Source organism: Pollicipes pollicipes, unplaced genomic scaffold, assembly GCF_011947565.3.
Source record: "Pollicipes pollicipes isolate AB1234 unplaced genomic scaffold, Ppol_2.1 Scaffold_2555;HRSCAF=2994_pilon_pilon_pilon, whole genome shotgun sequence".
NCBI classification, from domain to species: domain Eukaryota; kingdom Metazoa; phylum Arthropoda; class Thecostraca; order Pollicipedomorpha; family Pollicipedidae; genus Pollicipes; species Pollicipes pollicipes.
This window is the reverse complement of record NW_023596136.1, coordinates 27993336-28004889: the sequence shown is the minus strand read 5'-3', so window position 1 is coordinate 28004889 and position 11554 is coordinate 27993336. Positions and strand designations below refer to the sequence as shown.

Here is an 11554-nt window from a genome sequence, read left to right as displayed (position 1 = left end):
GAACCAGTTTCCTATGATTAATTCTGTCATGTTAAATGAGCGACGACATCCAGCCAGCGTAATATTTCGCCGCATGTGATAAACGAGCACATGACGGCAACTCCGTCAGAGAACAAGTGAGGTACGCTTTCACTGTGAGCCCTGAATGTTTATGTTGATTGGTTGCTGACCTAGAGGTCTCGGCCACGTCTGAGCGCGAGCTAGCGCCGCCCGCAGCGTCCGCGGGACGCGAGCCGACCCGACACCCACAGAGGCCGTGTGCGGACGGCCGAGGCGGCGCTGGCCACGTGCGCCATCACGCCAGTATTGGACACGGCGTTATCATCCAGCTCGTTGCATAGCTTAACGCGCCTTCCTCTCAAATTATATATTCGTCCTCTGATTACACCGCGGCGCCGTGACGCATCAGGCGGCGACGGCCGTGCGGCGCCTGGCGCAGAACACAATCAGACGCACGCCACGGGACAGGGGCGAGCTGTCGGCCGGGACATGAGACAGCGCTCAGGACACTGTGTGGAGCCGTCAGCACGTCTCGAGCTCGCGGGCCGGACACGTGCTCTGCGGGGGCGCCGGCCGACCCCCGAGCCCAGCCGAAGCCCGGATAGACAGACGGACACGCGAGGGAGAGATCGGTGGAGAGGGACGAAGACAAGAACACGGAGCACGAAACAGAGCACACAGCGCGCGTCCTATGGCGGCAAACCGATGACACGTGACCCTCCGAGACCAGATTAAAACAGGGCTGCACGTGCGCCGAGGACAGGGGACATACACTGCGTCCCGGGCCGGTGGCACACACTGGACACGGTGCGCACGCCGCGGACCAGACGGACTCCTCACGCGGGCCCGGACGTCACACCCCGTTCACTCGCCCGACATCTCTGCCAGCGGCCAGGCCCGCCCCGAGCCCGGCGCGCTCGCCGTCCGCCCAGCAGACGCGGGTGGCGCGCCGACGCGGCCCGAGAGCGGCGCCACCTGGCCCGCCGCCCCCGGACCGACAGATGCCGCGGCGCCGACCGAGCCGGACACGGACGGCAGACGCACCCGACCTCGGGGTCACGGCCCGGCCGTGGAGCGCACGCAGTCACCGGCAACGTCTCTCACTCGGCTACAGTCACGCGACCACGGCGCGCCCGTCATCGATTTCGGTGTTACAGTTAAGCAGTCAAACCACTCGCCGATCGCCGACGCCACGCCGGCGGGCTGTACGTCCGCCGACCAATCACCGAATCACACGTCCCACATCGGCCAGCCCGGCTCGCAGGCTGCGGCAGCGCGCGGCAGGCCCGTCGCCGCGCCGCTCAGCCGCCTCAGTCTGATCCCAGCGGCCGGCGGCGGCCCGCGTGCCGCCAGCCCCACTCAGCCGACCGCGCTCCACCCGGCACACGGCGCTCGGGCGCACTCGCAGCCGGCCCCGCCGGCGCCACGCGCTGTACTTGATCGCTGCGGCCTGGCCGCTCGCACGCGCGCGCCATTTAATTTAACAGCCTCTACCTAATACGGGGAATCTGGGCCGGTGCGGCGTGGCGCGGTCACGCGCGCGCGCGTGTCCTGAGGCCTGGGAATCGACAGCGGCGCCGGCGCTGGTGCAGGGTGCCGTGCCCCTGGCGGCGGCCGCCGGAACCGCGGCCTGTCGCGAGCTGCCTGGTCGCCGCCTACTTGCGTTTGGTGGGGTTCTTGGGTGGCGTGACGGGCCGACTATTGCCCATGCCCGTGTACTGATACTTGGGCTTCTTCTCCGACGGCTTCAGGATCTGCCGCGTCACAGCCGGGCGTCAGGCTCACACCGACAGCGGGGTGTGGCAAGGGGTGGGGATGGGGGAGCATGAGCACAGGTTCACACCGGTACCGGGGCATGGCGGCGGAGGGGGGGGGGGGGGGCAGGAGCACAGGCTCACACAGGCACCCGGACATAGCGGAGGGGGAGGAGGACAGACTACGGAGAGCACCACAGACGGACGGGGGGGGGGGAGGGGGGTACGACTGCCGCCACTAAACAAAAACTCCCACGTCCATTCATTTGAGCGACGCAGGGCTGAAAGTGCCTGGCCGACGTATCTCCGACGGCATGCACTGCATCCTCCTCATCTAGTTCAGCAAACTATCAGGTATCTACAAAAAGCATCTCAAATAATTCGATTCACTTTTGATGAGATATACTTGGCTTTATCTGCATGAGATGACATGCAACGGAGCGTCAACATCAAAATATCAACTGAAAAAGATTGTTCGGCACGATGTCAAACCAATACAGCACGCTTAATGGCGGGAATCAGCCTATTAGAACAATGTTTTTACTTCGAAACGTTTCATCACAACGCCGCAGAATTAAATATGCATCCATTTGACAAGAACTACGTGTTGGAATACCGCATCAACGGAGCCAGGCATAGCCCTAAAGGCAGGAGCCATTTCACGTGAACAGCAATGATGCTGCAGCCCGACCTGTTCTGACCTACTCGATGATAATGATTTGGGGTTAAGAGCGTGCCCATTACAATGGTCATATGGCGCCCATTAACCTACTAGAAAGTGGCGCATGCCACCGAATATAGAGATAAGAACGTCAGAATAAGAACCACACGTTGCAGAAAACCACAGAATGTCTGAAGCCCCTCTCATGCTGCAAGCAATATTGATGCAATACAAATGTTAGTTCCCGGCCGAAACATTGAAGCACCTGGATGAGCTAAATCATTTGGACACCGAGCACAACCCACAAGGCTTCAGAGAGCCCGGCGACATCGTGACCTCCCGAAGGGCTGTCACCGGCTGTCCGGAGGGCCTCAGCCCGGTGACCATTTCATGCATTCCCCTCCACTGTCCCATCACCACCCTGGGAGCACCTCCCACCCGGGGAAGGGAGACGCCGGACGGACGGGAGTGGGCCGCCCACCTGGAAGGAGCACATGAGCGTCTCGTCCACAGACATCATGCCGCCGGCGTTGTCGAACTCGCCGCAGTAGTTGGGCGCCGAGAACAGCGTCACCAGCTGCCGCTTCGCGAAGAACTCGTAGCCGTCCTCCACCACCTGCGGGAGCGGACGCGGCATGGCTGAGGCGGCTGCTCACAGGCGCCTGACCGCCGGCAGGCGCGCCGTGCCGTGTCGTGACGCACGGCACGGTGCGGTGCGGCACGGCTCACCAGCGCCGGACGACGGGACCAGACGGGCACAGTAGCTCAGAGGACAGAAGCATCAGCGCACACCGATGTCAGACGTCACCAGTGGCGCCAGAGCAGAGTCACGTCACAACACGGTCGCGTCAGAACAGAAACACGGATGGTAGTGATGTCAGAGCACGGCAATATCAGAGGGCGGTGAGTACCAGAGGACAGAAATACATCATGAATGTGGAGGGATGCAGAGTAAAGGTGCATTCTAGAGCACCTTTCATGGTGCTCCAGAGAATAAAATGAATATTATATGCCCACATACATATATATATAATATATATATATATATATATATATATATATATATATATATCCGAGCACCGGCATACCCCTTCGCCATATTGGACCTCTGATACACAAAACCCCACAGCAACAGGTCTTCTAGATGATCACGCCGTTGACGGGGTCACAGGGGCATTGGTTATACACGAAGGTGACGTGGACGACTGTCCCTCCCCCCCCCCCCCCCTCACAAGATAGCATTCGCACAGCTTCGCACATTGGGTGGAACATGACGATGAGCATCTGGAAAGTCCAATATACGCGGCACGTATAGCTAGCCCTATTCGCATGAACATCGTCGCTTGCAATCATGACCACGTTTATACCCACACGGCGTTTGCGTCCATGACGCACGCCCATACACGTCACAACAGCGTAGATACCACAGGCACTACACAGTAGCCCTTATCATGTGCCTGCCAATGTCGCAGCAGGTAAACTACGCATTATCGGTTACTAGGCCTGATAGGCAGACACCTGCCGTTTCAGACCGTGAGGCAGCGCTCCATCCCACCCTGTAACCGCGCCACGGAGGCCGACCGGCCGCGCGGCCCCGACTCAGACTGACCTGGTGGGCGCGGCATATCAGGTCCAGGTCGTGTCGGTTCAGGAACTTTGAGACGACGTCGGCGCCGAACGTGAAGGACACGCCCCGGTCGTTCTCGCCCCAGCCTTGTACGTCCTTATCCGGGTCCGACCAGAGCAGGTCACACAGCAGACCTGGCGGGGGAAGACGTGTCAGCCAGTCGGGCACTGCGTGGACTCTGAACCGCGACCGACACGCCTCTAACCTGTGTCGGCACGCCTCTGACCTGTCTCGACCCATCTCCGACCTGTGTCGGCACGCCTCTGACCTGTGTCGGCACGCCTCTGACCTGTGTCGGCACGCCTCTGGCCTGCGTCGGCACGCTTCTGACCTGTGTCGGCACGCCTCTAATCTGTCAGGGGGCACGCCTCTGACCTGTGTCGGCACGCCTCTAATCTGTCAGGGGGCACGCCTCTGACCTGTGTCGGCACGCCTCTGACCTGTGTCGGCACGCCTCTAATCTGTCAGGGGGCACGCCTCTGACCTGTGTCGGCACGCCTCTGGCCTGTGTCGGCACGCCCCTGACCTGTGTCGGGGGCACGCCCCTGGTCTGCGTCGGCACGCCTCTGGCCTGCGTCGGCACGCTTCTGACCCGCGTCGGCACGCCTCTGACCTGTCCCAGGCACGCCTCTGACCTGTGTCGGGCACATCGGTGGGCCGCATGATGCGCCGGATCTGCTCCATGTTGTGTAGGTCGGGCGACAGGCCGCCGTGACAGCAGAAGATCTTCTCGTCAATGATGGCCGCGATCGGCAGACAATTAAAACAGTCGGTGAACGTCTTCCATAGCTTAATGTTGAAACGCCGCTTGCCTGCAATATACAACCGTCGTGCTAAAAAGTAGCATTAAGGTCACCCCACCTCTGAGGCGATCCTCCGAATGGACACGCCCGGGCAGGGTACTTGCTAACGGCGATAACGCCCGCTATCATCTACGTGTGTGACCGCTCCTTAAACCAAGATAACCGCGCTGAGACCAGTGAAGGACGATTCCGCACACTCGAAATCGCAACATGCCAAGTCTCGCCAGCAATCGAATCAATTTCGATCCGGACTGATCAAAATACCTGGTGGGCACGTCTGGGCTGGGTCACTCACGCTGAATCAAGAGCTATCGCAACCACAACAGATTGCAAACCAGGACCAAACACACCTATCACGTGTTCTTTGCCTTGCCAGCCCTCGTCATGCATGCCATACCCATAATTCCTGCCATAAATGTGATGGTCGCGTAACCGGCCAACTCACATTCGTCGTAGAAGCCGTAGATGCGGTTGATGCTGGCGCACTCGTGGTTGCCGCGCAGCAGGAAAAAGTTCTCCGGGTACTTGATCTTGTAGGCGAGCAGCAGGCAGATGGTCTCGAGCGACTGCTTGCCCCGGTCCACGTAGTCGCCGAGGAACAGGTAGTTGGCCTCGGGTGGGAAGCCGCCGTACTCGAACAGCCGCAGCAGGTCCGTGTACTGGCCGTGGATGTCACCTGGGACAGGCGCGGTCAGTCAGACCTGCGTACTGGCCGCAGGCGCCGCCTGAGGCGGGACGGGGCCGAGGCAGGGCAGTACACTGGCCGTCGCTGCCGCCTGGGCACGGGCCGGTCCTGGTCGCGGCCGCGTGTCAGTCAGGGGCTCGCTGGTGAGGCTTTAGGTCCAACGGCCGCACAAGCCAGGCAACTGAGCAGTGCCTGGCATGTACTGGAAGTGAGAGCAGGGAATAGAGGTGATATTCTGGAATGGTCAAGTATGACCCTACCCTCAGTTACTGACAATCAAATCATTACAGCCCACAAGTAGCAAGTCACCAGTCCAAGAGCCAGATGTCTGACAAAGGTTACTTTCTCTTTTTCACGCGTTTCCGACGCGCGCCGTCGCGCGAACTCATGGAACGTCGGCGACAGCGCCAGTGACCCGGCACTTACCGCAGATTTTGAGCGGCGCCTCCAGCTCCAGCAGAATGGGCTGCTGCAGGAAGATCTCTCTGGACTTGAGGCAGAGGCTGCGCACCTCCATCTCCGACATCTGCACAGACTTCCCAGGTCGACATCCTCGCACTGCGGCACAAGGCGTCACGTCACCACAAATGGAAGAAAAGGCCCTGCTCTCTGGATATGCAAACACGTTGAATGTCAGTCATGCCTAGTGTCAAGATTAAGGTGCATTTTATCTGACAAGCCAGTGCGCTATGATCCTAGTGGTGCAGTAAAAGTAATGTAAATAGGGACTTTATACCTGTTGATAAATAATGGCAGTTGTTGATGACAATGATTGGAGTTTGAGGGCACTCCCAATACCAAGGTCATTTTGTGCCCATGAAGAAAATCTGTGGTCAATCTTCAGCCTTTAAACATTTTTAAGCACATGTTTGTGAATATGCCCATGAATATGCTGTTCAGCTGAACTGTATGCTAAAAAAATACTTATCTGGTAATACATTACTGAGACATTCCCACACTCTGAGATCAATAATCAAGATCATTTGAATGTCATCAAGATAATGAGGTCATCATCAAGATCATAAGCCTCTTGCACTTTTCCAATGTATCACAATATATCACTATTTGTGTTCCTGGCAGGACAGGGACCAGTCTCATGCTACATGGGACAGGGCCCAGTCTCACGCTACAATGTCGCAACATGCATATTATTTTAATCTAAGCCATGTCACACTTACCACAGGCCAGAGCATAAATAGAAGCAAGGTCCTTACTAAACATGGCTGGCTCCACAGACACTAGATACTGTCAATGTGATGCATACTACAGCATAATTGTCCCAGCCTGGCTGCAACAATTCTCAGTGTGTATGTTGACAGCATGGATGGTTGACAACATGCTGGTCCTACCAATGACACAGTAATCCATCAAAAGTTATATGAAATACCTACTTGCCAGGTAACATGAATTACTTTCTTCAGGTAGGTAAGCCAGTGGTGACTGTTCATTACCTCTCCATTGTCTAATTTTATCTCATTTCTAGCCTGCACTACAAAAATAAATAACCATAGCTGGCTTCCCATCCAGCATTTGGCTGGCTTAGCCACTGGCTATGACTGATATGAATACAATACAATACTAGTCAAGAGAACTCATCTACCACATCCAACAATTCTCCCTCTGAGTTGACGAATGGTGCTGCACAAAACAATTTGCTATGGACAAAGATGAGAGCTTTAAAGATGCTGCCCCTTTTTCCATTACAGCTGATGTCACCCAAACCAAACAGTGTAAGACCATCTGTCTCTGGGGCCTCCAATGGAGATACATCACCACCAATGCTGCTCTCACCACCAGCTTGTCAACCATCTGGTAATGCAGTAGGCTTGGCTTCAGTGCATTCATAGAGTGGCCAGCAAACACTGGTTTACACAGCCATGCAGGTACTGTTCCCTGACACCCCCAGGAAAGACCTGTGATTGCACCAGAACCTGCGCCCTACTGAGAGCTTATCACACAAGCCTGTGGTTGGAGCACTGTTGCCCACTGTGCATCTCCCATGGCCAATCTGAGGCCCTTAGACATTTGAAGACCCTCATTCCATCTGATTTCAGGTGGTGTCAGTGATGGTGAGAGGGCAGCTTTGGACTGGCTTCAACACTGCTGTCTATGGCAGTAGTGAATGATTTAGAGGATGCTGTCATTTACCAACTGGGACACAACATTGCAAGATCTGGTAGATGAGTCCTCATTGTTGGTATTTAGGCTCCTTCAGATCAATGCTAGCTGGTCGCTAAGCAATGTGGTTGATCAATGGGAAGCCAACACCAGCCTAAATTGAAGTGATTTTGAGATGTATACAAAAGTTTATTATTACACTGAAGAGATGGGAATGTCAATGATTGAGATCTAAGCAGGCAGCATAGATGGTGAAAAAATCAGCTGCTGTGGTTTCTGGAAGAGGTCAAACCACACTGGTAGAAAATCAGCACTTTTAATAACAATGTACTTGGCATACTTAATGTTTAATGGCATACAACATGTTCATTATAATTTACTGATGAAGTAAAAACAAAACATAAAGATGTGTTACACACCTGTAACTTCATTTGACATGGTTAAACATGCTCTTTTCTTTTGACTAAGATTGGAGGAGAGATCAAATGTGCTTGCATACCCTTTGTACACATACCACTGAGCCACATTTTTTAAGGGGTTTGTTCGATACCCATCTTGATAAAGTAAGAATGCTTTCATTTTAAGTACTGCTGGCTCACCCCCCACACAAAAATGGCATCCCCTTATGAGTGCCACATCTGTTGTATTTCTACATGTTGTTTTCTATTGCTATATTTTGTTATTCAATATTTTGATTAAGAAATGTATGATCAGCAAGACAAGAGATAGGTAACAGTTTTGCTTTGAGTATGTAAGTCAATGTAACTATGCATTTTCTATGATGCATTGCCCACTACAGGCAAAAAAGCCTGCATAATGTGATGGTTAAATAGCTGGTGCAATTACCAAAAATGACAATGTTGTGTCAAAACTGACCAAAATTTGGACTACATTGCTTTCCATTCCCAAGTATCCAGTGTCATCTTCTTGCCCCAGGACCATGGGGAAGGGATATGACAACCTTGGCCTTAAACCCTCGGTGACGTCCCTGTGTATGACCTGAGGGCACACCACTGATATTTTTTATTGTCTGATGATGATTGGAGTTTAGGGTGCCCCAAATTCAGAGGATGTTTTGCACACATAACTCTCCATCTACTCTCTGTTGCTGTTTGAGGGGGCAGGGGGCACAGCCTGTAGGCTGTTGTGACATGCGAGGTCCTTGGAATACAGGAAACTGCTTGTCACCTAATGTGGGTTCAGGGCGGTGTGTGAAGAATCCCAAAATAGTAGATCCAAAAATTTCAAATTTACACACCTAACTGAATGTTCTAACAGTAAACACCCCAAAAGCATTCCGCGACGCAAAGTAGGCGGAAGCAGCGCACAATCCAAATCGCGCGTCTGACTCTTCACAAAACAGAAATATTTGACGAGTCATCGGGGAAATACAAGAGTAATATATGGATATCATCTCACCTTCCAAAAGCCGAGATATAAGATTATCAACGTTTAGTTCACCGTCAGCCATATTTGCTTGTGACTCAACCACCGCCGCAATCGCGTCGAGTTAGTAATTGCCAGATTTTGAATTTGCCAGGGTTCAGTGAAAAGAGTTTCTGAAGATATCCAGTAGAAGTCTTCAGCTATTCTTCAGAATACCTCTACTTCTGAGGAATTTCACTCAGATGGGTCTCTAGTATGGCTGAGTAGGTTTTTCAAATTGCTTTCACTTTTACATTTGCTATTTACATGCCCTCGTCCTACACATAAAAATGCCAGAAACACATGTTATTTCGATTTATAATTATCAACAGTAGCAGCTCTGAACATGCAAAATACGGACCATCAACACGACTGTCCAGCGCATGCGAAACTAGCCTGTAGAGCCCACAGCATAAGGTCGGTTATCGCGCACGCCAACGACATGATGCCCGAGCCACCAGTCGGGAGCTTCGCTGCGCTGAAAAACAGGCAAGGCTATCGAGAGCTCTCAATGCCTATCGAGGGGTCGATCTTGCCTCTGCAGAGAGCCGCATTTTACGAGAACCTCAGTGGGTTTTTTTCTTGTCTCGTGTCGTTCTTTTTGTTTGCTAGGTTCTCAGCGTCGGCACAAATCATCTCACATGGGAATGCTTAAATATCTCCGTGACCAGCTAATTGGAACTTGGAGACAATTGAACATTCTCGAGGGAGGAACTGTACACTGATGCCGAGAACCTTGCAAAAAAAGTTCCCAGATCAAACAGACACCTTCACAGTATCCGAGCACTTTCAAGGGTTCACCCTTTTTCAGCCATCATGGCGATAACCTTGCAATACACGGCCAGGCAATATATTTCTGCATCTCCATCGAAACCCACCAGAGACAAAAACAAAAGCATTCAGATCAGCGTAACAGCACAAACGCGTGTAGCCATAACGTAGCCCAACAGCATGGCGCATCCGCATGAAAACAACAGGACGACGTATCTCAGTAGATTTCCTCATTCCACAGCAAAACGACGCGTCTCCATCGACATACGCCGGAGACGCGTCACAACACAATGTCGTGTCTTCGGAACACAGCACAGCAGAACGACGCAACGCACAGCTGGATGATCCATTCCATATCAGACCAATGCATTCTACAACAGAGTAACGCTTTGCATGATAGAGCCACGCATCTACATTGACATACCCTGACATACCAAAACTTCCAAATCAGCACTGCAAACAAAATTGTGTACTTATAACACAGCGCAACAGAACAACGCGTCTTAATCAAAACGATAGACGATATTCCACAGCAAAGCGACACATCGCACAGCAGTACGACGCATCTCTCGATGTACTCGTGAGGTCAGGTTTCCAAATCAGCTACAACACAAACTCGCGTCAACTATCAACGACGCTTCAGCGCCGCACTCACTGGACGTGCGTGTCATCGCTTCCGATCGGCAAGCTTCTTTGTGCCCCCCCCCCCTCCCCCTCCTTAATGTTCCGTCTTCTGGTCAGAGCCCAGTGCGACCTGGGAACAACACCGCAATTGCGCACCTGCAGCATGACATGTTGCAGGTAGGCGGGCGCGGGTGGCGCTCGACCAGGCCCAGTGGTTGAGCGAAGAATGTGTATGACACCACCTGCAGCAGAACGACCGCCACTATCTTCTACGCCTCCACCACCGTCATCTCCTCTGCCTCCACGGCAAGGCGGCCTCCAGCCAGGCCACTAGCTTAGACTGCCGGTTGTCGACCTCGACAGCTTGGGACTAGGGCAGGTAACACCGATACCTGGGGCATCACTAGGGCATCACCGATGTGTCCAGAGCAGCCGCATCTAAGGAAAAGCCCAACAGCAAGCCGATAAAAGCAGGATGGTAGTAACATTTGATCACCCATTCCCAGCTTAGACATGAGCGGTTACAAGGGTGACATCCAGGATTGAACACTCGCCGTGGGTGTCGTGCGACGGCGGTGCCAGAGGGACAAGGTGGTAGCCAGGGGCAAGGGATATATCACAATATGTGGTATATACGTCACCACCGCTACCAGGGGAGGGGAGACGACGACAAGCAGTGGGTGTCAGGAGAACCCTGCTCCCCCCCCCCCCCCCCCCGGCAGGCACACCAGCTCCATGCATTAATCCATAGTAACCAGATGAGCCACGATTCACAATCCAGTGAGCCAGCGAGAGCCAGTTAGAAGAGCAAGCAGGGAATACACGATGAATATTTTTGCTGCCATAGAAATAAATATCTACCTCATTCTAGAAATGGGTAAATCACTCATTCACATCAGTACAGCACAACATGAATCAGCCTCGGAAAAAACGGCCGAAATTTCCTGGTCAGGACCTGAAAGACTTCCGGCCCAGCCCGGTGTCCCCAGCAGCTGCCATTCTGGCGAAACGGGGACCGCGCCCTCTGGTCGACCCGGAGGCCGTCAGAGGAATACATCATGCACTGCACGCGTCCCCTACCTGGTG

General features: G+C 53.7%; 1 protein-coding gene across 1 annotated transcript; it reads right to left on the bottom strand.

Moving 5' to 3' along the window:
• Positions 1-352: 352 nt before the first annotated feature.
• Positions 353-9150, bottom strand: LOC119106130 (serine/threonine-protein phosphatase PP1-beta catalytic subunit). Its single transcript, XM_037229731.1, has 7 exons — positions 9068-9150; positions 5957-6088; positions 5291-5521; positions 4678-4854; positions 4025-4176; positions 2897-3031; positions 353-1754 (listed from the first exon to the last, which is right to left on the bottom strand). The coding sequence occupies exons 1-7, from the start codon at positions 9117-9119 to the stop codon at positions 1656-1658; spliced, it is 978 nt and encodes a 325-aa protein (XP_037085626.1). The 5' UTR covers positions 9120-9150; the 3' UTR covers positions 353-1655.
• Between the last annotated feature and the right edge of the window lie 2404 nt (positions 9151-11554).

Excerpts from the sequence above, each read along its gene's own strand:
- LOC119106130 (XM_037229731.1), bottom strand. The coding sequence starts at position 9,119 with ATGGCTGACGGTGAACTAAACGTTGATAATCTTATATCTCGGCTTTTG. Across the intron at positions 5,522-5,956 it reads GGCGCCGCTCAAAATCTGCG|GTGACATCCACGGCCAGTAC; the intron begins GTAAGTGCCGGG and ends CGCCTGTCCCAG. Across the intron at positions 1,755-2,896 it reads CGCTCATGTGCTCCTTCCAG|ATCCTGAAGCCGTCGGAGAA; the intron begins GTGGGCGGCCCA and ends GTGACGCGGCAG.